This window comes from Dipodomys ordii, unplaced genomic scaffold (genome assembly GCF_000151885.1).
Source record: "Dipodomys ordii isolate 6190 unplaced genomic scaffold, Dord_2.0 Scaffold95, whole genome shotgun sequence".
Classification (NCBI taxonomy): domain Eukaryota; kingdom Metazoa; phylum Chordata; class Mammalia; order Rodentia; family Heteromyidae; genus Dipodomys; species Dipodomys ordii.
Window position 1 is genome coordinate 4626379 of NW_012267311.1, and position 25853 is coordinate 4652231.

At 42.7% G+C, this 25853-nt stretch overlaps 1 protein-coding gene across 1 annotated transcript; it reads left to right on the forward strand.

Moving 5' to 3' along the window:
- The first annotated feature begins 404 nt into the window (after positions 1 to 404).
- Clta (clathrin, light chain A) lies at positions 405 to 24390 on the forward strand. Its single transcript, XM_013026651.1, has 5 exons — positions 405 to 804; positions 10024 to 10061; positions 11028 to 11145; positions 16042 to 16153; positions 23219 to 24390. The coding sequence occupies exons 1-5, from the start codon at positions 588 to 590 to the stop codon at positions 23388 to 23390; spliced, it is 657 nt and encodes a 218-aa protein (XP_012882105.1). The 5' UTR covers positions 405 to 587; the 3' UTR covers positions 23391 to 24390.
- Positions 24391 to 25853: the final 1463 nt, after the last annotated feature.

Consider the following 25853-nt stretch of genomic DNA (forward strand, 5'->3'; position numbering starts at 1 on the left):
AATCAAAGTCAAGCTCCAAGGAAAGAAATAATAATAATCATGGGTGAATAAATTACATTAAAAAAAACTTTTATGAAGTCATTCTATCTCTGTAAGAGAGTTCCGTCTTTGAATAATCCCAGAAGAGAGGCCACGGAGGATTCTTCGTCCCACTTTACAAAGGAGGAAACTGATCAGGCGGAAACCTCAGACTCAGCCAGAGGAGGCTGCCCACGCGGCACTCACCTCCCCCTGCAGGGAAAGTACCCGCAGAGCTGGCGGCCGGGCGCAAAGCAGCGAACATCACTTTCGGTCAGGTGGCACTTCCGCCTCCCTGGGCCCCGGAGGCTGGCCGCCGAGTCACGAGTTGTCTCTGTGAGCCCGCCCTCAGCCTTCTGATTGGGTATCTCCCGTCCTTGGATTGGCTGTTCCCTTCGGGGTGCCTAACTCAACCGGATATAGGAGCAGTGCTTCCGCTTCTACTTCTCCCTCCCTCCGGCTTGTCCTCCGCTCGTAGTCGCCACCACCGAGGCTGCCTCCCGGTGCAGTTCTGGTGGGTCGGTTGGTTGTCTCTTGACGTTGGTGTCTGCGCCGTTGAATTGCCCGCCATGGCTGAGCTAGACCCGTTCGGCGCCCCTGCCGGCGCTCCCGGAGGCCCCGCGCTGGGGAATGGAGTGGCCGGCGCCGGTGAGGAAGACCCGGCCGCAGCCTTCCTGGCGCAGCAGGAGAGCGAAATCGCGGGCATCGAGAACGACGAGGCCTTCGCCATCCTGGACGGCGGCGCCCCTGGGCCTCAGCCGCACGGCGAGCCGCCGGGGGGTCCGGGTGAGAATGCGGGCGCGTTTGGGGCGGGGACGGCGGCCCCGGGTAGGATCGAGCGCTTCCGTGTGCGTTCTCCTGGCCGAACCAGAGAGGTTAGAAGCGAGCGCCCGGAGGACACGAGACCCCCCCCCCCAAGCCGGTCACGCCGGCACCAACCTCGGCCTCCGGGACCTGCCCCGGTTCCCCAAGGGGGCCGGAGTGCGGTCGGGCCCCAGCAGAGCGAGAAAGCAAACACCGTGGCTAGGAGGCTCAGTAGCCCGAAAGCCCGTCCAACTTTTCATTCAACACTCGCTGCCCTTTAGGCCCGAACTCAGAATCATCCGCATTGGCGCATTTTGGCCAGACTTGGAACAGTATCATTATTGAGACGTACGATCAAAAATGGCAGAGCAGAGTGGGGGGTTAGGAATCAATATGAAACTCAAGAAAGATGGTCCAACCTTGGGAAAAGAAGCTGGCCAAGAGTGATAGATGTTTGCCATTCTTTGGTTGTGTCACGGCTAAGACTTGTTCTTCTGGGAACAGCTTTTCTTAGGAAATGTTGTCCAAGATTTCACTACTTACGGAGGAAAGAGGAGATGACTAGAGAGCGTAAGGAGTTGGGAAGGGAGAGAAAAAAATTGACCTCTGAATGCCTTACCTGGGTTTGATGCTTAAGATTGTGGTGTAGGAGAAAAGAGTGGGAAAGACAGGCTCATTAGTACTGGGAAGTAGGAAATTAGGAGAATGGACAATGGCTTTTCATGTACTAAAAACAAGAAACCAAGCTGAGTGTCTGTACCTAGCTACTCAGGAGGCTGAAGCAGGAGGATCACGAGTTCAAGACCAAACTGAACAACATAGAGTTTGTCTGGAAAAAAAATCCAACTATAGGAGAATAGGGTGTCATTGGAGAAAATAAGAATGTTTATACTACCCTAAACTCTGTCCTTAAGGAGCCAGGCACCGAACATAAATGAGTAAAACAGGCCGGGCATAGAACAGTTAGGAAATGTTGAAGACTTAGGCTTTGGTTCAGTAGAGTAGTGTTGTGTTAATACACAATCTCACATTACTATGCCAGACAGAATAGTTTTAGGAAGAGGGGGATTACAGCCTCTTGAGTTAAAGCACTTATAATGTGACTAAATATACAATTTACAGCAAGCAGATTGGACAGAACTAGGCAGTGATAAGGATATGAAGTTGATTTAGTGATTAAGAGCTATATTCCTTAGGCTGGGGATTAAAAGTTTTTACTCCTTAATTAGCACCCCCCCTCCCCGCTTCATTTAATAGAAAACTGAATACTAGTGAGATGACTTGCTTAAGAAAAAAAAAGATGAGTTAATAGCTGAGCCCCAAGTTTCCTGACCTTTAAGCTGTACTACATTCCATTGCAGTTTGTTTAGGCAAGGTGTCTTGAGATAAAAGAAAGATTGTGGCTGTTCTGGATAGCAAGGATTGGGCAAAGCAGGACTCAGAAGACTTGTGATTCAAAAACAGTGTTATTAGTGATCACTCTTGGGAGCAAAGGTGTCTGACACATAGAAGGAATGAGCCAAAACACACAGCTCTTGGTGGTAGACAGTTTGAAAAGTGAAAAGGAGAGAATAGCTTTGGATACTTTGGTCCTTTATTCATCAAGCATTCAGCAAAGGGAAGGAAAGGGGTGATTGCTGACTTAGTTCCTGGGAAAGCTTTTCTTAGTGAACTAAGCGTTTAGTGACTTAAGGCCAGATCCTTGACTGTTGGTAATAATGCAGCAGTCAGCACTTTAAGAATAAGAGAACTTCTCTCTCTTTTTGTCTCCCTCTCCCCCCCCCCCCGTCCTCCCCTCCCTCCCTCCCTTTTTCCCTCTCTCCCTCCCCCCTTTCTCTCTGTCCCTCTCCTTTTCTCCCTCCCTTCCTCCCTTCCTCTCCCCTTCTCCCCCCATTTTAGGCTTTCCTTGCTCTTTGAGTGTGGTTTTAGCTTTGTTGTCTGAGACGATTTATAAAACTGCATCACTGCTCAGCCTTTTTTCTGTAAAAGGTGATAATATATGGCACAATGTTTTTAGCATTACATTTGAACTTGGGGTTGGAGGCATGGCTAAAGCGGTGGAGTATCTGTTTAGCAAGTGTGTAGCGCTGAGTTCAAACAGAGCCAAAAAGAACTGTCTGTAAAATGTTTACTGGTATATAGTAAGTATGCACAGCCCTGAGTTCAAAGCCCAATACAGCCAAAAAGAACTGTCTGTAAAATGTTTATTGGTGTATAGTAAGAATCCACTTAATTCTAGCTGCTATATCTTTCAGGTCTAGCTGCTATATCCTTCAGGTAAGGAGAAATAATTATGAGGCTTATAGGCTTTGGAGGTGTATTTAGGATGCTCTTCCTGATGTGCTATCAAAGAGATAAAGATTAAGGAGAGGGGTGGGGGAGGTTAAACTTGCTTTATTCAGCCTTGAAGAAAATTACTGTGCAAAATGGGTACAGGAAGAAAGAAAGAGATCTGTGAACTCGGTTGTTAGGAAGTGAGAAGAAAAATTTAGAGGCTGGAGGTAACCAACTGGGTGAAGTGGCTTTGTGGTGGTGGTAGGGATATTGAACAATGGACTGTCAGTGAGGCAGCCAGTGTAAGTGGGGCTATTGAAAATCCCCCCATAATGTGGGCTGAGGTGGGAGGAGAACAGAAGTAGTCAAGGAACTAAGAAGTACAACAAGGCATTGTGCTTTGGACAAGTCCATTCTTGGAGGGAAAAAAAGAGATAGAAAAGGGATGCTTTCTGGAGTAATTTTATTGGTAGAAGTGTCATGTGTAATACTGAAAGAATACTGCACAGTTAGAAAATGTCACTACTCCATATTCTTTCTGAATTGTGCCGTAACTGAAAGCTAAGTGGTAGTGTTTCATTTCAGATGAGAACTGGTCACTGGTCACTGGACATTAAGCAGTGATCCTAGTGTAGCAAGCTAATTGTTCTCAGTTGGGATTCAGACCTCATTCTGCTTGGCTTCGTATGTTTTAGGAACCTGGTAACTTCTGTTTTGAGATAGTCTTTTTCCTATTGGAAACTTATTCTGGCCCTTGTTTCTTTCTGGGGTTCCTAAGATGGCCTTGAAAGTTTCCTTCTGAATTATTGAGTTGCTTAGCTTAGTTGTCCTATTAAGTCAGTGGCTCTAGGTATCCCTTTCTGTATGTTTCTAGAGCAGTGGACTAACCTTTGACTTGGGTCAGTTGATTTATACTTGCTGATTATTCACCCCTGTAATTCTACTACTTAGGAGACTAATTCTACTACTTAGGAGACTAATCTAGAACTCATAGTTCAAGGCCAGCTGGACAGAAAAATTTGCTAGGCTTCATCTAAAAAAAAAGAACAAACAAACTATCAAAAAGGATAGAGGCATGGCTGAGTGCTAAAATGTCCACCTACAAGGGACAGGCTCCAAGTTCATACCATAGTAAAGAATGTTGATACAGTAGTACAGTGAAGAACTCAAAGCACATAGTAGAGTCTGGATGGGTCTCAGAGCAAAGGGCAGGCAGCATGTAGTTTAGGAAGTATAGGATGAAGGTTACTTCTAGTTTGGTATATGAAGTAATGATCAAAGTTTTTTTTCTTCTGAAAGTGGCCCTGGGGTGGAATTTATTAACTGGATAGATGAGATGTTAGTTGTAATATATTAACCATTATATGGGACTAGCCAGACTTGGCATTGTATAGACTCTAGGATTTAAAACTATCTCATTCTTCTATTTTACACAAAAAATTTGCAAGTGTATTAAAGAAAGACATTTTAAAAAATAATAGAAGTGAGTATCTGTCAGTATAAAAGCAAATGGAGGAATTGGCAGTGCCTACATACAAATGAAAAAATTGAGGGGCTGGGAAGGTGGCTCAGTGGTAGAGCGCTTGCCTTGCATGCCTGAGGCCCTGGGTTCGATTCCTTAGCACCACATAAGCAAAAAGAAAAAGCCGGAAGTGGTGCTGTGGCTCAAGCGGTAGAGCACTAGCCTTGAGCTGAAGAGCTGAGGGACAGCGCCCAGGCCCAGAATTCAGGCCCCATGACCAGACCCCAAAAAAAGAAAAGAAAGAAAAAATTGAGACAAATTGAGGAAAATATTTGCAATGTGACTGGGCTACACATACAGAACACTTAGAGATAAGGCAAAAAATAGCCAAAACTCAGTTCAGCAAGGCAAAAAAAAATCAAGTGTGAGGTATATTAATACCTTGTAACAAGTCTCCATGAAGTTTTTCATTTGTTTTTTTTTTCTCCTTTACTATCAGTTTATTTAGCAAAAGTTTAAAAAGCATGATAAAGCAGTCTTTAGTCAATGTAGGTCTAGAAATATATCTGGTGATCCAGCAATTCTACAACAGGGAATTTAACAAAGAGGAACAGTTAAATATGTCAGTTTTCAGTAAAGAATGTATGCTACCTCTAACTCATGGTTTGGTTTGATTTGGTTAAGACAGACTTACTGTATAGCTTAGGTTGGTCTCAAATTCTCAGTTCTCCTGCCTTAGCTTCCTGAGTGCTAGGACTACAGTCGTACACCACCATTTACAGCTTCTAACTGGATGTATGTTATACATGTGTGTATGCATGTGTGAATATACACACCAGTACTGAGGCTTGAATTTGGCCCAGGTGATTTGCCTTAATTTTTTTGCTCAAGGATACTGCTCTGCTACTCCAAAGCTAGTAAGTTTTTTAAGCAAAGAGTAAAAATGTACTAAAAGTTACTAAAAAGGCTGTCTTGAGTACAACACAGGAGTGGCTGGGAATGATTATCCTTTGTAGAGCATGTGTTCATGAGGCCTTGGATTTGATCCCTAGCATTAGAAAAAGTTAAGTAGCACAAAAGTAAAACAGCTAAGGTAAACAAGTTAAGAAAAATATGGCAAGTATTTTGAACTAGTGGAAATATACAAACCTGTAGTTGAAACAGATCAAAGCTGAGGTGGGTTGCAATCTGCTTAGATCCCGTTTGTATTCATGTATCAAATTGACAGAAATCTTTCTTTTGTTATTCTAGCTTGCTCAAGTTACAGCACTTTTTTTTGTTTGTGTTGGTTTGTTTTGTTCTTGGTTTGTTGGATTTGTTGTTGGTTTGTTTGTTTTGGGGCTTGAATTCAGGGCCTGGTGCTGTCCCTGAGCCTTTGTGCTCAGGCCTACCACTCTACCACTTGAGTCACAGCTCCACTTCTGGCTTTTTTTTTTTTTTTTGGTAGTTAATTGAAGATAAGAACCTCTTGGACTTTCCTGCCTGAGCTGGCCTCCAGCCACAATCCTCAGATCTTAGCCTCCTGAGTAGTTACAGTTATAGGTGTGAGCCAGGAATGAGCCTCCAGCACCCGGCAAGTTTAGCACTTTTTTTTTCTCCATGCTGGGGACTGAATACAGTATTTCACATGTGCTAGGCAAACACTACTACTAAGCTACACCTTAGCCCTCGCAACACTAATAATGGTTATTTCACATGCTTTTTTTTTTTTTTTTTTGCCAGTCCTGGGGCTTGAACTCTGGGCTTGGGTGCTGTCCCTGAGATTTTTTTTTTTAAGGCTAGCGTCTATGACTTGAGTTTATTGATGGTAAGAGTCACAGACATTTTTTGCCTGGGCTGCCTTTGAGCTGTCATCCTCAGATCTCAGCCTCCTGAGTAGTTAGGAATACAGGTATGAACCACTAGCACCCAGCCTCACATGCAATTTTTTTAAATATACACAAATTGGGCTGGGAAGGTAGTTCAGTGGTAGAGTGCTTGCCTTGCATGCATGAGGCCCTGGGTTCAATTCCTCAGCACTACAGAAGCAGAAAAAGCCAGAAGTGGCTTTGTGGCTTAAGTGGTAGAGCACTAGCCTTGAACTGAAGAGCTGAGGGACAGTGTCCAGGCCCAGAGTTCAGGCTCCACAACCGACCAAAAAAAAAATTGTGTGTGTGTGTGTGTGTGTGTGTGTGTATACGCGCACATACACACATACACATAAATTTACTGCAAAGAGAAAATGGTATCATTATCTACTCTTTCTAGAGTGCCTACCTATTCACCTTACAAGGAACCCTACACATATGCCAAGTTGTGTGTGTGTGTGTGTGTGTGTGTGTGTATGTGAAGTGCTGATACATGTGTATAGGAAAACTGAAAACTTAATGATGATATGAATGAATGGATTACTAGAAGGCATGTATCAGAGGAGGCTTGTTTGGCTGAAAGAAATGTATGTACATGAGACAAACTAAATATACAGGACTCAGTGATGGATTATAAACATTTTCTTCTGTCTTCATTCCTCTCCCCCCCCCTTTTTTTGCAAAATAATAAATGTTTTAGTATCAGTGGGAATATAATCTATAAAAGTTTTTAGTACCCCTAAGCCAAAGGGAAGAGACTTGGGTGAAGCAAGAGACCCAAAGAATGGTTAAAATATTAGCATTGACTTGGAAATAGACAGTTTGGTTGGATTTAATTAGTTAAGAGTGTCAGAAGGAAGAGGAATGGTTTGCTGTGCCCCAAGCCTCTAGGGAAGCTCTGATACTGCTATGCACTGCCCTGTGACGACCTCAAAACACTGGCTTTCCATAATTACCTGGCTCTCTTCCTGTCACTTTAAGGCTTATATCTTCTCCATCTTCCATTCTATAAGATTGGCACTAAAGTTGAAAGAAAAAAAATGGGATAAAATAATAGAAGCCCTACACAGTGGGTTATAAATTGACCAGCCAGCCAATAAATGATACAATAAATCAGTGGAAGCTTTGATAGTAGCTCCAAGCAGCTATCAGTAGAAGACAGAGGATAGGCATAGTACAGCTTTGCACATACCTTCTCTCAGAGCTGTTATGTTAGCAGGGCTTAGAAATTACTTAGCTGGTAGTCTAGTAATAAAACTAGTAAAACACAGAAAAGAGTTTTAAAAATTAGTTAGTGGAACTGTGGGAATTGGATTGACCAGGATATGCCCCTTTAAAGGCTGCCTTGAGAGCTGGGAAGTTGGCTTAGTGGTAGAGTGCTTGCCTAGCATGCATGCATGAAGCCCTGGGTTCAAATTCTCAGTACCACATAAACAGAAAAAGAGCCAGAAGTGGGGCTGCCTTTAGTTCATGACAATTACTGTATTGCCAGCTCAAGACTGCAGGCCCTATAACGCTGGGTTTTTTTGTCTGGTTGCCTTTTCTCCCTCTAAAACATTGAAAATTCTAATTTCCTTACTTAATACTATGTATTTTAAAATAGGTCTGGCTTATATAACTTCAAATTTTTGAAAAAATAAAACAGATGAAATTTATTGATCACAGTTTTTGGAGGCTGAGAAAGCCAGGATTATAAATAGGTCTTAGACATTTCTCTCACTTCTGAGATGCTCTTTCTTATTTATGAACACATGAATAGTTAATTGTGTCAAAAAGACTAGATGGTTCATCACATTTGCATGCATGCCTGTCTGTGTGTATGTGTGCTGGTTCTGGGGCTTGAACTCAGGGCCTGGGTGCTGTCCTTAAGCTTTTTGCTCAAGACCAACACTCTGTCACTTGCCTCATAGCTTCACTTCCTGCTTTTTTTTTTTTTTTTGATCTGTTGTGGGGCTTGAACTCTGGGCCAGCCACTGGCGCCTAGCACTTCCTGCTTATTGTTTTTTGGTGGTTAATTGGTTCTTGTCCAGGCTGGCTTCATATCATGGTCCTCAGATCTTAGCCTCCTGAGTAGCTAGGATTACAGGAGCTTGTAATTGATTTTCTAATATAATGTACACTAGCTATAATGACTACATTTGCTCACCCTCACTCCATTCGTGTGCCCCCTTTCCCACAAATTTCCACTGCTGCTATTCACATTGATAAATGGTATTTTTTCCTTTTTTTAAATTTTTATTGTGAAAATACTGTACAGAGGGGTTACAATTACATGGGCAAGATAATGAGTACATTTCTTATCAAACATTGTAGCCTCCTCCTTTGTTTCCCCTTCCCATCCCTTCCCATCCTCCCCCTCCCCCACCCAATCCTCCTCTCCCCAACCCCCCCACCAAAGTTGTAAACTTTGATAAACGGTATTTTAGTTCAGAGGAATTACAACCTTGGATTGTGTGTAAGTACATTGAGCCTTTATATGTTATCATGCATATTTAGATCTTGCTTCTACATATGAGAGACAACATACCCTGTTTGTCTCTCTGAGCCTGGCTAACTTCACTTAACATGGTTTTCCCTAGGTCTATCCATTTCCCTGCAAATGACATAATATTATTCTTTCTATGGATGAGTAAAATTCCATTGTGTGCCACGTTTTCGTGATCCACTAATCAATTATAGGGCATCTGGGTTATTTCCCTAACTTGGCTATTGTAAATAGTACATGATGAATGTGGATGTGGAAGTTTCTTTACTGTATCTTGACATAATATTTTGGGTAGATGCCCAAGAGTGGTATGGTCCAGTCATAGGGAAATTCTGTGTTTAGGTTTTTGAGGAATCTCCAGTCTTCTAGAGTAGTTTGTACTAGTTTACATTCCTACCAACACTGTAATAGCCCTGGGATACTAAAAACTGCTTTGCCCTAATTCCAAATAAGAAGAATCAATAAGTCTCAGTGTAGACCCTAGTGTCACCCCTACTCTAAACCACAGTATGAGTTGAAAAAAGCAGCTTTGTTTGAAAATGGAGCTGTACATTTCTGCTCACTGGAATTCCAGGCCAGACTTTGCCAGAACTTTCAAAGAGAAGTAACTCATTGCAGCAGTTCTGTCAGGGTTCCATTTGTCATCTCTCTTGGCCAGAAAATAATAAAATCATGGAACTGGGAGCTTGGGGACAGATTTGTCCACATTTTGAAGAAGTTATTTGGTTATAGCACATCTTAGTTTCTTCATTAGTGAAGAAGAAAAAAAAAAGAGTTGTATCTAATACCTACCAAAGGGGTAGTAGTATTTAGTAATTCACAATACTTAAAGTATTCAGTACTAGGGCTGGGAAGTTGGCTCAGTGGTAGAGCGCTTGCCTTGCATGCCTGAGGCCCTGGGTTCGATTCCTCAGCACCATATAAGCAAAAAGAAAAAAGCCGGAAGTGGCACTGTGGCTCAAGTGGTAGAGCACTAGCCTTGAGCTGAAGAGCTGAGGGATAGCACTCAGGCCCAGAGTTCAGGCCCCATGACCAAAAAAAAAAAAAGTATTCAGTACTATATTCCACTGTGTAATTCTTTGGTTTGTATTTAACCAGCCCCAATTGACAGACTAAAATCTTATATCTTACAGATGCTGTTGATGGAGTGATGAATGGCGAATACTATCAGGTACAGAATACTCTGATAATGTTGAATGATAATGATCCTGGAGCCTTTCTGTGATTAGCATTGATTGCTCTCGCTGGAGACCCTGGTCCTCTGACTTCTCTGACTTTTCTGGATATATTAGTAGGTGGTAGGCATATAACCTTCCAAAGAGGAGAATTTAAAAAGAGATGGCATCCATAGAGCCAGCTAGTGTTAGCATGCTTATTTTCAAGATGGCCCTTTGTGATGATGACAATGGTCAACTTAAATAGTATATCAAGTACTGTAATAGTTAGTCACTAATATTTTAAGTAATTTAGTCTGGCAAGGTTAAGCTGTTAATATTTCCCAGTTGAGCAAGTAGAATAAGTCTAATGATTAATACTTATTTGATTAAAAAATTAATGTTTGATGTTAGTCTTCAAATCTAACCTACTATAATGGAGTTCTGTCACATTTGCTGTGACTCATTTTTTTTTCCATTTTCTCTCTTAACTGTAATAACTACATTTAAAAATTCTTAATTACTATGTTTTGATTAGATAGTATTTAATGACTTGTTTTTGTGTGGTGTAATAATATTTTGAAGTCTTAGACTCTAGGCCTTGTTTTGCTCTGTACTTAGCTTTGTCACTTTGAAAATACCACAGAATCTGTGTCAAGTGACAAAACAAACTGCTAACACGGTTTCCTAATACATTCTGTTATCCACCCACCCCCAACTTTCCTATCTCCTGTTTGTGTCCCACTTCTTAACAGGTAAGGTAACAACTATTCTGCCACCCTTATGAGATAGTGAAGATTCAGTTCAGTAATGTTTAAAGCTCCTATTGCCATGTAAGAATATACTGTCACTTTTAAGGTAATTCCTTAATATTCTGCAATAGCCACCCGTGCTGCACGTAACCGAAGGTTCTAATTTTTATGAAGCTCATTTCAGGAAAGAGTTTTTGGTACTGATAGACTGCAATTGTGTTTTGTGTTAAGGAGAGTAATGGTCCGACAGACAGTTACGCAGCTATTTCACAAGTGGACCGATTACAGTCAGAGCCTGAAAGTATTCGTAAATGGAGAGAAGAGCAAACTGAACGCTTGGAAGCCCTTGGTAAGAAAGCAATCTCTTTTTGTCTTTGAGTATCTGTTTTCAATTGAATTGTTAACTCTGCTTTTATCCTTTTTAACTTGAAGATAAGAACACTCATGGGAGATGCCTCATGTTGATTAGGCTATTGTGTGAGTAATACTGTAACTCAAAAGAGCCACCTCTCCAGAAAGAACACAGTGATCTATGGAAAGAGCCCTCCACTGCAGTGAAAGACTGGGCAACTGTGGGCCTTTTGCGTTTTGTGGTTCAAACCCTTCAGAGTGTGTCATCATCAGAGAAGGAAGATTGGCATTACTGACCTTAAGGGTAGTCTAAGGTACTATTTATGAGAGTGCTTTGTAAGCTTGAAAATATTATTTCCATGCAGGAGAGCTTCATAGTTATCTGAAGGATTAAGGTAACACTTATACAAGGAATATATGGGAGATGTGTTAGTTACTTTCTGCTTTGACAAAATTCTTATAAGAGAAAAGATTTAGTTTACAACATCAGAGGTTTCGGTTCTTGCTTAGCTGTCATCATTGCTTTTAGGCTGGTTGCAGGCCACTTTCCGGCCTTTGGCAGGGCTGAAACATCATGATGGTGGAAGGTCATGATGGAGGAAAGCTATTTGCCTTATGGCAGCCAGGAAGGAGAACAGAAAAGGCCAAGGACAGGATATATACTCTGAAGGCAAACCCAGCCACCAACTTCCTCCAATCAGACCCTGCCTTCCATAGGTTTTATCCTTCTCTATAGTTTTATCAATGATGAATTCATCAATGGATTGATCATTAATGTCAGAGCCACTGGACACCTGTGGCTCATGCCTGTAATCCTAGCTACTCAGGAGGCTGAGATCTGAGGATCACAGTTCAAAGTCAAACCCGGCAGGAAAGTCTGTAAGACTCTTATCTCCAATAAACCACTAGAAAATCAGAAGTGTCTCTGTGGCTCAACTTGTACAGCACTTGCCTTGAGCTGAAGAGCTGAGGGACAGCACCCAGACCCAGAGTTCAAGCTCCACGACCAACCAAAAAAAAATAATAATGATGTCAGAGTCTTTATGAACCAACCAGTCATTTCCTAATAACTGCCATTAGCTGGATACCAAATTTTTATCACATGAAGTTTTTTTTTTTTGGGGGGGGGAGAACACATATCCAAACCCTGACAGAAAATGTGTACACTTTTTTTTTTAACTTTACCATCCCTGTAAGGAAAATTTTTGCTTTTTACAGATGAAGTAAGTGGGTCATAGTTAGAATAAGTATTTGAAACACACAGCTATGAAGTAGTAGAGTCTCAGTCTCACTCTGCCTTGCTTCAAGGTCCATAGCCATTCCTTCCAGCCACAGTACTTTCTAAATGTATGTTATATATATATATATATATATATAAATAAATAAAACGTAGGCAGGCCAAGCCCAGCATTGACACTAGCCACCTTGGCCTTTGGTAAAAGTGTTGTGGGCCTGGAGTATCACTTACTTCATAAGAACAGGAGAGAGCTAGTGTTTGTTGTACATGGTGGTTTAGAGGAGTATGGCAGGATGTAAGGATGTAATCCACAATGTATTCTTTTGTTAGCTCTTTGTTGCAATTTCAAATATAGAACAGTCCCAAGAAGAGGAAAATTGATAGATTAAATAATTTTCATTTATTTTTACCACAATAGTTTATTTTTATATAAATTAGGCACATTTGTATGTCTTATACATACACACAACTTTTGTTTTGACTGATCTGACATAACTGTCTGAATATATTATTTCCTAGAAATAGTGGCATTCATCATTGTAGCCACATGTTGACAGTATTATTCTCTCTTGAGAACCATTGACTTAGTGAAAATGTGACTTCTTATTTTTCAAAAGGGGTAACTAACACCCAGAAATAAGAAAGGCCTTGACCCAGATAACATAGCCAATTAGTGTCAGATCTTTTATTTCTAGTCCAATTTATTTGGCTTTCAGAACAGACATACTGTTGCATCCTATACAGCAGCACTATGCAATAGTAGTTTTCTTTGATGATGAAAATATTTGGCAACTGCACTATCCAAAATAGAAGCCACTGGTCACATGTGGCTGTTGTTACTAAGACAATTCTTCAATTTTAATAAATGAAAATTTTTAATTGTCAAGTTGGGTACCTCTGGAATAAGCCATGAGAAGTTGCTTTTTAAATTCAAGATACCTTCTTTAGAGAAGTGGCCTTGCATTCCAGTTGAATTGGTCCACAAATAAGGTGTTTCTTCAGTTTCACCTTTTTTCCCTGCAAGAACTGTGAGAAAACTAAAAATAGAGAACCAGGACCAGTATCAGCAGTTCACAACTTAGCTGTTGCCCACATTCATAAATTATTTACGTTTCTGTGAACAGCAGTGAGGGTGGTCAGATAAGGTGCTTGTCGGTGTATCTTGCGCTCCTCATTCTTCCCATATCTATGTTCAGGCTTAGATCTGTGTTCTGTTGTAACAAGCTAAGGATTCTGAGTATTTTATGTTTTTGGTGCTAGTACTAAGACTCTGATTTGGCCTTTTCATTCAGGCTTAGTGCGCTCCAATTTGAGATACACCTCCAGTTCCAGCTTTTTGTTGGTTAACTGGATTTGTCTTCCAGAGCTGGATTAAAACTGCAGTCTTCAGTTCTTAGTAGCTAAGATTACAGGTGTGAGCTCCTGGTTCGATTCTGAATTCTCACTTCCATTGTCACTTGCTAAATCTGTAAAGGCCAGATGATAATTTAAATGTTTCTTTGTACAGTAACTGCATCCTGATATAGAAGATCCCGATTTTACTTAAACCAATTTTTTCAGATAAATTTCCATGATAATTTGTTTTAATATATAATAAACATTCTAATAATCAATAGAATATATTAAACTACTTATCAAAAATACTTTTCTGAAAGATTTTCAACACTATCCAGGGAGACCTTGCATTCAGATTCTTTGCTTATATAGTGCCAGCAGCCAACAGCATCTCATTATGTGTAGCACAGGGTTCTCCATTCCACTGTGCCATAAATGGACACAAGTCAGAAGTTTCCTGATACATGAGAGTCAGTGGAAACTCTGAGAAAAAGGAACCTCCTGAATGCTAAGGTCACCTTCTGATAAATTAAACAACAAAGTGAAAACTTTATGGTCTTAACCTTCTGTTTTCAGCTGCTACTAGGCTATTTCTTACTATTTCAGATATCTGCAGATCGTGGCTCTACGATAGTTCTTGCAAAGGCCCTAGAAATGACCAAAGATGCTTCATTTCTGTCTTCAAGTTCTTTGATACTTTCCCTGCTATCTCCTCTTTTTTTTTTTTGCTGGTCGACCTGGACTCTGGGCCTGGGCACTGTCCCTCAGCTCTTCAGCTCAAGTCGAGCGCTCTACCACTTGAGCTACAGCGCCACTAACAATTTTGACCTTTTTTTTTTTGGGTCCAGTCGTGGGGCCTGAACTCTGGGCCTGGGCGCTGTCCCTCAGCTCTTCAGCTCAAGGTGAGCGCTCTACCACTTGAGCCACAACGCCACTTCCGGCTTTTTTCTTTTTGCTCATGTGGTGCTGAGGAATCGAACCCAGGGCCTCATGCATGCAATGCAAGCGCTCTACCACTGAGCCACCTTCCCAGCCCCCTCCTCTCCTCTTGAAGACACTATTTATTACAGTTGGGTCTTATTCTGCTCTTGCAGCACTGTCTGGATTTCTGGTGACAATGTGTGACCTTTAGAGTCAGACCTGGATTTGAATCTTGTTTCCACTATTCACTAATATCCGTAGGACATTCACTCAAATTTACTGAGCTTCGCCTCTCTCTCTCACTACTGAAAATGGGCTTAGACTTTATCTTTTGGGAATTGTTCTAAAGATTTTAAATGCGGTGCCAGGAAGAATGTCCTTAGGAACATGTTTGAAGTATCAACTATTGCCCCAGTAGTTGTGGCATGTATTTCTTTATCTTCCCAAATCCTAATGTATGTCTCTTTAGCTAAATGTTTCTAATTTTCAGGAACTTCATGTTTGAGAATCCAGTCTGGCAAACTGCTAGATGTGTATTTTTTCCCTCTTTCAGTTATCCTTAATAATGATCGCTTGTCTATCCCTTGGATTCTCTTCATTATTCACTTCTTTTGCAGCCTTTGTCCTGGCTTTGCCACAAACTCTTCAGTCTAAATAGGAGTAGACATTTTGTGGTCCTCACTGACTTTGATGATCTATATTCTGCATTCTCTGATTCTTGAGCCATCTTTTCCTCTAGTAAAGGGTTCCCCCCCCCCCCACTAAAAGTAGTTTTTTAGCCAACATCTCTAATGCTAACTGCTTAGGAGGCAGAGATTGGGTGGATTGCGATTCAAGGTCAACCCCAGGTAAAAGTTGGTGAGACCCCCATCTCAACAGAAAAGGCTGGCAGTGGTAGTACACACCTGTCACCCTAGCCAATATGGGAAGTGTAAATAGTCCAGACAAGGTCTGGCAAAAAAAAAAAAAAAAGTTATCTGGAGCAAAAGAGACTGGAGGCATGGCTCAAAGTGATAGAGCACTCAGGTGGTAGTGCCTAGAACAAACACACACATTTCCACACTCCTCTCCTCTGTGAAAAAAAATGCCAACTGAATTAAATTTATTTGGCTCCATGAGCAAGGTTTATAATGACTCACCAAGGTGTCACAATTATGCTGGTGTCAGTGGTCTGGGATAGGATGAAATAAAAGACAGGAATAAGATCACTGAGACCAAGAGTTGGTTGTACTGAGAAAGAAACCAGAATTTTATTTTCTCCCTGCTATTCTCCTTACACACACACACACACACACACACACTATGACAAGTTCAATAAGACCAAAAAGTAAATTGATGAAGCAAACTTAAATTTATGTTTTGTCTCATTTGTGTTGTCTTTTTTTCCCCCTCCCTTCAAAGATGCCAATTCTCGGAAGCAAGAAGCAGAGTGGAAAGAAAAAGCAATAAAGGAGCTAGAAGAGTGGTATGCAAGACAAGACGAGCAGCTACAGAAAACAAAAGCAAACAACAGGTCAGTTCACGGTGGTTCCAGCACACCTTGTTTTCCAAGAGTGCATCAGATCATTTCCCAGCATCCAGTCTAGGTTCTTGGTTCTTCCCTCTTGTAGTATAAAAGGTCTCGAGGCAGGTTTGGAAGGAAGTACGTGGAACACAGAGGCTGCAAGTCTCCAGGGTCTCATGAGCGTAATTTGGCTTATTCTTTAGCCATCCCAACTAGAGTGTGGTTAGCTTTGATTTGCTTCTGCTGTTACAGTGTGATTCAGGAAAGGGAAAGTTATTTCATAGATTCAGCCCATATGGCAAAAATGGTGAGCCCTGAAATGAAAGGTCACTTTCCTGACTGGACCAGGATCTCATTACTTTGAAGATGATTATAATCTTGGTCATGTTACATCTCCTAAATACAACTCAGCCCTCTCAAAGAGGCTTCACAAAGGGATCCTTAGTGTGGAAATAGGCTCTGTAACTAGGTGTTCCAACACAGTGGGTGACTTCAAAATTATGGGTTCACTGAGTATTTAACCTGTGCCCAAGAAAATCTTGGATTGGCTTCTAAATAATGCTTTTTTTTTTTCCAGAATATCTTTGACTTACTCTCTGAAGGTTGTGTTATGATGGGGAGAAAATACATGTGTTCTCATATCATTACCAAGTGGCAGCTGTAGTCTTCAGTGCACTCACTTCTTGGAAGTCCTTCCTTCTCAAGAAGTCCTTCATTTTTGGAAGTAGCCCAGAGGCATATGCAACATGGCTCTCCTCGTGCAAGGCAGATTAGTTTGCTTGTACCTCCTAGGTTTCCAGCCTGTCTTTCACTGAATAGTAGTCGCTCCACTTACTTCAGTGGAAAAAGCCAGACTAGGCCTGGGAAGAGTTTTCATTTTTAAAGTAGAGCCATAGGTTCCTGTACTTATTCAAGAAGCAGATTGGGTCAAGTGCCCTTGTTTCTGACAGTCGTAGTTGATGAAGATCTGCTGAGAAAGAGGGAGCCGGTGGCTTTGTAGCCAGCTGATACATTGTAGGACAACTGATGGACTCTCCTACAGCAGCCCTTCATTCCTTGTGTCTTTTTGGTCATCCTTGGGCCTGTCAGCTACTCTTGGATGCCAGGCCTAAACCTTGGTACTGGTCACTTTCCTCTGAGGGATATATTCAAGGAGTGCCTGTCAAGGTTCCATTTGAAGTTCTGTAGCAAGTGTGGGGGCAGCTGCTGTCTGCAGTTTACTTGTAAGGAGATGGCTGCCAGCAGCTACTTCTGAATGCTGGCGGCTCCAGACTCTGGTAACCTGTGCTTATTCAGGGTGTCTCCCTACTCCCAGCATGTGCAAGTCCAGATCTGTACAGAAAGATGTTTAGGTTGGTGTTCTGCCAGCAAAGCTTCCTCAGCACTCAAGTCTGCTCTGACGTACATGGCAGGACAAGCCGCCCTCCCTAAATATTGGTCAGTGCGACTTCAGCAGCTTACCAAAAGATTTTCAGATTTATTGAGACTAGATTCCATGTCAGAGCAATTTTTTCAACACACTTTTGCTGAACTAATTCCTGTAGAGAAAGGGCTCCCTCCTCTCCTGTTGGGGTCTTAGAGCTTTGAGTCTGTGAGTATGGAGGTAGGGCTATGATTCTTTCTTTGCTTGGGACTATAGAATGTTGGTTTGGCAGGTGTCAGGTGAGCCTTAAGTTCCAAAGAGGAGAAAGGACTTACATACCTTATGCAAAGAGCCTAGAACTGTTTAGAAACGCAGTCATTTGCCTTGTGGAAGCTGCAGTAAAGGACGGAGCCTGTTTACCTAAAGCTCATGGTATACTGCCCCCATCACCATGGTCTTAGCACAGAAAGAGTGGTTTTCACATTCATGCCATTGAATCTGCAGAGGACGGAAGCAGGAGCCAACTGAGAATCATTTGGGGCACTGGAGATGTAGTTCAGTGATAGAGCACTCATCTAGCATGTGTGAGCCGTGGGTTTCATCCTCAGTATTGTAAAAATAAGCTAATGAATATTAAGCCAGGTGTAGTAGCATATACATATAATCTCAGTTTTTCTGTTTTTTGTTATTTTGTCAGTTGTGGGGCTTGAACTCAGCTTGGGCACTGCCCCTGAGCTCCTCAGCTCAAGGCTACCACTCTACCACTTGAGCCACAACACCACTTCAGGTCTTCTAGTGGAGATACAAGTCTCACGGACTTTCCTGCCCAGGCTATCTTTGAACCATGATCCTCACATCTCAGCCACCTGAATAGTATTACAGGTTGAGCCACTGGCACCTGGCCTAATCCCAGTTTTTTAGGAAGCAGAAGGAACAGCACACAAGTTCAGAGCTAGCCTAGGTTACATATTGAGACCTCATATTTATAAACAACAGCAACAAAAAAATCACTTTAGGGTGCTTCTTCCCAAGGCATGCATCTTACCTTAGAGGTTTTTTTCCCCTCTTTTTTGAGAATCTCACTATATATTCCAGGCTAGTCTTGAATTTGTGGTCTTCCTGCTTCAGCCTCTGAATGCTGGAACTCTAGTCATATATCTACCGTGTAGATTTTTATATTGGCTGAATATTCTTTTCTGCCATGAATGCCTATAAAGTTAATTACTTTCCCTGTTGTTTTTCTGTATTTGTAGAAAAGATAATGGGGTACTCATTTTCATCAGGTGTCATTCTCCATGGGTGATTCTTGTAGCAGCTGGATGTTAAGGACCCCAGAGATAAGCCAGAAAATCAGAGGCATTCAGAAGAGGAGGCTTGGGTGTGTAGAAAGAGCATCTAGGTAATTTTGAGTATCCTCAGATCAGCTGTCTTCCAGAAGCCCTCTACCCAGTCTGTCACTAGAGCCATTGGCAACACATCCAGGCCAGGGATTGTGCTTGTGGAGGATGGTTTTCCCTAATACAGAATGTGTAGTTTACTGTTTTTCCTCACACTGCATCTCCCTCCTTTTATCTTGTCCATTTAAATGTCAACTGCACAAGAGTGTGAATTATTCAGACAGCCTGCGGATATGGTTCTGAGGACTCAAAACTAGTGGCTTCTACAGTTCAGTCATGAAGGACCACCCCAGATCATGTTCCTTTCCAAGCCAGAAGAGAAGCATTCTCCCTGTTACAATTGGCTTCTGTGCTGATACTCTTCAGCTCTGCCAAGGCTTGAAACAGTTTGAGGTAGCAATGGTAGACATTATTTTTCCATGCCGTTGTGGGACAATTTATAGAATGAAGTGTTCTGCAGACCTTGTCTGTGGTCAGGCATTTCTCCTCACCTTCTCCCAGGCTGTCCCAGGACCCATCAGACCTGCTCAGGCTCACAATTGTTGCTTTCAGGTCCCTTGGGCTGGGTGAAGTGGACACAGGCCAGGCCGCTGTGTTTGCTGTTTGTGCTTCAGGGATTCTGCTTGTCATGGACAAGCTCTTTAGTCTTAGGACTAGCTGCAAAGGAGCAGAGTCTCACATTTAAGTCTTTGTTGTTAAGTGATGCCTTGACAAGAGTCATTAAACCTTTATTCTTTTCCAGTGAGAGCAAGATGAAGTTGAAATGAATTAGGTTGAGCCCTTTATGTAAACTAGAAGGATTATGGTTGTACAAGCTGGCCTGCCTTGCCTCTGTCTCCCTCTCAGCCCACAAACAACTGTTTCCCTGCTGAGTCACTACAAGTTAGAACCAGGCTGCTCCTTTTGTCATCTCTAAATTTCCACAAAACATCTTCTCTGTATAAACCAAAACTGGATAGATGAAAAGAGGATGGGTGAGTTTAAAAGTAAACTGAAAATTACTAGAACTTGGCTTTAGATGAATATGCACACTTAGGTTAATAACTGGACATGATTAGCTTTTCAAATGTCTCTTCCTTGCCACTTGCCCACCATAAACTGGCCTGGCAAGGGTTAGGCTGAGACTTCTTGAACAAGGTTTCTTTCTGCCCAACTATAGTGGACAAGGGGGCCTGTTCCCAGGCAATCAGCCTGGAACAACAGTTAAAAACCAGCCTATCCTCTACAGTATAAATTGCTCCACCTAGTATATCTGCCTCCTTAGCCCACAGCCCTGCCATGTTTATCTGCTTTCCCATCTGTGGGAGAGTTAAGGAGGATTTTTGGATTTCTGGATTTCACTTAGTGAAAGCCAGGCAAGCCTTACTCAGGGACACACAGGACCCAAGTCGGGAGTTTCTGCCAGCAGACCACTTCAGTTGCATTTTTTCCATAAGTTTCTAGGCTACTGAAAATGTATCCTCTATTAGCTGGTATAGGGAAGCAAGAATTGGATAATTGAAGCTTTGAGATCAGATCTTTAAGATTGAGTGCATCTGGTGCCTGGCAGCATTCAGTGAGTACCCAATGATACTTACTGGAGCTGGCAGAAACATGGGACGGCGCAGGATGGCTTCCTGCGGATGGCTTCCTGCACATGCACCAGCTAGGAAGCAACTTTAATGTATAGTTGAAAGTACTGTGTTGGCTGAACACTTCTACCATGCTATAGCTGAGCCATCTGGTTCAAATTTCTAAGCCTCAGTGACCTCATCTGTAAAGAGGGCAGTGGCATACATAGGTTGTGACATTTAAGGACTGAATCAGTGTAATGTATGTGAACGGGTTTGACCCATAATTGAGTCCCTAAAACAGGTTATTGCTGGGTAAGCCACAGAGCAGAAGCTGCCTGCTCGCTGTCATGGGGGAGTCTCACACAGAAGCAGTGGCAGGGCCTGCCGGATCATCTACCACTGGAAGCCTCCCAGGGTTGAGGAGGGAGCCTTATGAGCAGCCTTTCAGCCCACTTGCACCTCAACTGTGGATTTTAGATGTTTCTGCTTCTCAATGTTCTCTCTTTTTTCCTGCCTGCTTGCCTGCCTTTTGGACCTCTTGCTGTCTAGGGTGGCAGATGAAGCTTTCTACAAACAACCCTTCGCTGACGTGATTGGTTATGTGTATGTTGCAAAACTAATTCCTTTTCTTGTTTTGGTTCTTTCTACTTTTTGTTAAGAGTTAATGCTTCTTTTTTGTCACAAGTTGCTTTGCTTTTTAAACTATTTCACATTGGCACTGGGGGCTGCCTGAAGCGTGGATAAGCGCATATATATGATCCATTGTTAATCTGGATTCCCCACACCCTCTGATGGCCAGTTCTCATATGTGGGATCTTGGAGGGAGGCAAACTAATTCCCTTTCAAAATGTAGATCCTTTGTGATCTTGTCTAGGAAGGGTTTGGGACCTATGTGGATTCTGACCTCTTTCTGTTGCTGCACGGCTACTGCTAAGGCCCTTTCATTGCTTGTCCCTGTGGGAAAGTGTGCCTCCCACTGGGAGCGGGTAAAAATCCCAGGAGGAATTGAGCCTGTGAGCAGCAGCAGCACTTTGCATTGTACTCTGTACTTCAGAGAGGGTGGGGGTCCTGCTTCTCAGGCAGAGGGTACTCTCTCCAGTGGATGTCTGTCATTGTTTCTGTGGTCTTACATACCAGAAATTGCTGTTGAGTGGCCAGCTTCTGATCCCCAATCCTAGCATAAGCCCCCAGCTGTGAGATCAAGATGTTTATAGCTGTCTAATATGATCCACTTCGCATCCCCCTCCCCACCCCAAATTTTACATCTTTGGAAAGTATTTTTTCTTACGAATTCCTGTTGTCAAAGCAATGTTGCTGAAGAATTGGAACCAGTCCCCACTATATCCTTAAAAGTGAAAACCCAACTTCCTACATGAGAGAGATGAGGGTATAACAGAGGAAGAAAGAAGCCTGTAGAAGTTGGGTGGCAAGATGAGGTCTGTAGAACCTTTTAGAGTCCATGACCTTGAGATGTTCAACTTGTTAGAACTGGGTTTCCCGGGCCCTCAGAGGAAATTTGCAACGAGACATGTGAAATGCTGGACGTACAGGTGGTGTTTGATCTGACTTTTGCACATTCTCTCTGGAGTAGAAATGGAGACTGGAAAGGTCAAGTCTGGTTTTGCTGGGCAGCAGGGTAGTCCAGCAAAGCCAGCTGCACGTTCCCAAGCGTAGAGAAGAGTGGCAAGGGCATGTCTAGCTTACTGATCATCTGCATTGAGCTCATTCTCATTTTCTATATCTGACCTAAAGTTTCTCTCCTTGTTTCTTTTCTTCTCTTCACCTTAAAGCACAAACATAAACCATCCTTGCTACAGCCTAGAACAGTTAAGTAAACCTTTCTCACTGCCCCTAACTGTGTGTGCCATGAAGTCGCAGTGTTGTAGTGGCTCTAGGCTTCAGCGGTGTTTGCCACGGCCATCCCTGTGATAGTGCCACCCCACCCCACCCCCCGTCCCCACAGACTGGTCATCTCCATTGCTTTTGCTTTGCCCGTGATGCTTGTTGGAATAGATAAATCTATGGTGTCTTCCCACCTCTTATCCCTGTCCTTTCAGTTAGTGCCTACCTGGGGGTGGGCTGAACTTGATGTGAAAATATGTTGGAGCGGCATCCTGCCAAAAAGCAGCTGACATTCATTGGCTCTCCTGCTGGGGTGTGCCCTGAGTGGTCCTGGGCACCCAGCTGGAGAGAAAATGGCAAACTTTTGGCTGAAGTAGAGAATGCCCTAACAAACCCCTTTCCAGAATGGCTTTAGTCTCTAGTGCTTGCTAGCATGGGAGCTTTGTCTTAAATTCCTTTTGATCTGCCCTGTTTCTCTCCAGCCTTAGGAATAAATCTAGAGACTAATTGTGCAATGACCTGTGGGCTTTTTAGAAGTTTCAAATTTTCCTGAAACTCAATACAGCTACTTCCAAGTAACTGACCAGCCTGCCGCTTCGCTCCAGTTCCTAAAAGCAATGTGTAGCTGGCCAAGGATTTGCCTTTTAATGCTCTTTATGAGCAGACAGTCAGAGACAGAATGAGCCCTGAACTGAACACCTGTATTCCACCATTTTACACAGCAGCCTAGGCACCCTGTGCCTAGGAGAGCTGGCCACCCTTGAATCTGACCCGGGCCAGGTGCTCTTAGCCTTGGGAAGACCAGAATGCCATCAAGTCAGGGGTGAAAAGGCCCTCACTGTTGTGTAGCAAGGCAGCCACCAGCTTGCTCTGTAGGGGGTTTCTACATTAAACCAACATGTTTTGTTACCATTTCTAGGGCAGCAGAAGAAGCCTTTGTAAACGACATTGATGAATCATCCCCAGGCACTGAATGGGAGCGGGTGGCACGGCTGTGTGACTTTAACCCCAAGTCCAGCAAACAGGCCAAAGACGTCTCCCGCATGCGCTCAGTCCTCATCTCCCTCAAGCAGGCCCCCCTGGTGCACTGAAGAGCCACCCTGTGGAAACACTACATCTGCAATATCTTAATCCTGCTCAGTGAGGCTGTTCACAGTAATTGGATTAATTATGTTGAGTTCTTTTGGACCAAACCTTTTGTCTTTAGAGTTGATCATTGTTTGTGATTGCATGTTTCCTTCAATTGTGTTCTCCCTGGCATTCAGAGAGTAAGGGAGAGGAGAAAGGGTGGGGAGGGACACTCCCACCAGTAGCCTCAACCTGTGCTTTTGTGCATTATTCTGAGAATAAATTTGTTTCAAACATTATACACGAAGCTTCTTTATTGACCTCTAGCTGTGTTGCAGCTTGGAAGCATACTTAAAGGGATGAAGAACTAATTTCATCATTTCTAGGGACCTCTACCCCCCATTTAAACTAAAATAGCTCCACATTTCTCTCTTCTATGAAATTCTTTGGAAATTTTTGTTTGAAAAGTGAATTCATTGACTAAAAGGTGACCTGAATTGCTTCTGGAAGACACCTGTAAATCTTCCCACCAACCTAAGACATTTTCTCTATGGTGGGTTCATCATTATCTGTTAGTTTAGGAATCTGTCTTGGTATTGTTTGTTGGGAGACCTTTACCATCTGTTGGATTCAGTAATTGAACCTGAGTCTGGACAACGTGTGTGTGACAAGCTCTGTCCCTCAATTCCCGCAGCACATATTGGATCTGTGCCATCCCAAGGATACTTGGTTCCTATTTCTATTGTAAACTTGCTTCATCGAGTGTAGTCATGCAGTTCTAGATATATGTAGCACATTATTAAAACATTTTTGGCAGTAGTCACATTTAATATGTCCACTATGTGTCTGAGTTGAACAATGCAGGTTGCTGTCCCAGAAAGCTGTATTAGAACATGCTGATTTACAGTTTACAGTTACTGCCAGCAGACTGCCCCCCATGTTCATTCTCTGCCCTAAGAACACCTTTGTAGAATTTGGCATTTTTAAATTCTGTTTTAAGCAATTAAAGTCATCTGTAGCAACCTTGGTCTTGTCACCTGGTATTTATAAAATAGAGATTAAGGAAAACACTAGTAGTATGCTCAGAAAGTAGGTTAGTCTTGCATGGTCAAGGAAAAGGTCCACTATCTCTCAGCTCTTTAATACTTGTATGGGAAAAGGGCTTTCTTTCCTCTCTCCTCAGCTTCCTAGTGAGCATTTCCTTGTTTTCTGGCCTCTTTTGTTCCTCTTCTTTAGCTCCCTCTGCATTTCTATTGCCATTCAAATGTTACAATCCAAAAGCCATGTCAATGATGCTTTGCTCCCTCCCCTGAACTCTAACCCTCTACCTGACATAACTTCTTTGTGTGGGGGCGGGGGGGTGGGGGGGGGGGGGGTGAGTGTGCCCATCCTGGGACTTGAATTCAGGGTGCTGTCCTGAGCTTTTTGCCCAAGGTACACTACACTTGCCACAACTCTACTTCCAGCTTTTTTGGTAATTTAGTGGAAGTTAATCTCAAGACTTTCCTGACCAGACTTTGAACTGGGATTCTCAGATCTCAGTCTTCTGAATAGGATTACACATGTGAGCCATCAGCACCCGGCTGTAACTTACTTGGTGCAACTGTTTGGACAGTCTTGCCTCCTATACCTGATGGGCTTCTTGAGGGAGGATATGCAGTTTTAAAATGTAACAAGATTTTATATCATCTAGATCCAGACATGGATCAAGTGGTAGAGCACCTGTCTAACAAGTGCAAGGCCGCATTTTCAAATCCAATTCCACAAAAATGAGACAAAAAAATGAAAGAGTTTGTGTGAGTCCCAAGGCTAGGTCTTAAAAGCAACATAGCTTACTGCTAATTAGTTGGACCACAATAGCTGGTAGCTCTGAGCCACCTTATTAAAGCTCTACCTTGCTGGGTGCTGGTGGTTCAAACCTGTAATCCTAACCACTCAGGAGGCTGAGATCTGAGAATCTTGGTTCAAAGCCAGACCGGGCAGAAAAATCCATGAGACTCTTACCTCCAATTGATTACCTAAAAACTTGAAGTGGAGCTGTGGCTCAAAGTGGTAGAGTGCTAGTCTTGGGCATAAAACCTTGGGGATAGTGCCAGGCCCTGAGTTCAACAACCAACAAATAAGCTTTCTCATCATGCTACCATGCACTGAGGGAGCCCAAACCAGCCCATCCAGAGACCTTGTAACTATTACACAAAGAAATGCAAGCCCAATTGCTAAATACTCCCCGCTACCTGCTGCTATTTCAGTGTCAGGCACTATGTAACTACAGTGCAAAGACTGAGCCAGACCTACCAAATAATCTTTTCCTAAATTCCTGACCCACAAAAACTGAAAGTGAAAACAATTATTGTTATTTTCAGATCTTTTTGTTAACAGATAAAACAGGATGGTTTCAAACAGATAGGAGGATGGAGCTAGCTGGTCGAAGTGGGTGCTCAGCCTTTAGTTATAAACTTTAGTTAGAAGAAGCTGCTTACCTAGGT

Coding starts and splice junctions, on each gene's coding strand:
- Clta (XM_013026651.1), top strand. CDS start 588: ATGGCTGAGCTAGACCCGTTCGGCGCCCCTGCCGGCGCTCCCGGAGGC. Junction 805..10,023: donor CGAGCCGCCGGGGGGTCCGG/GTGAGAATGCGG, acceptor TATATCTTACAG/ATGCTGTTGATGGAGTGATG. Junction 10,062..11,027: donor TGAATGGCGAATACTATCAG/GTACAGAATACT, acceptor TTTTGTGTTAAG/GAGAGTAATGGTCCGACAGA.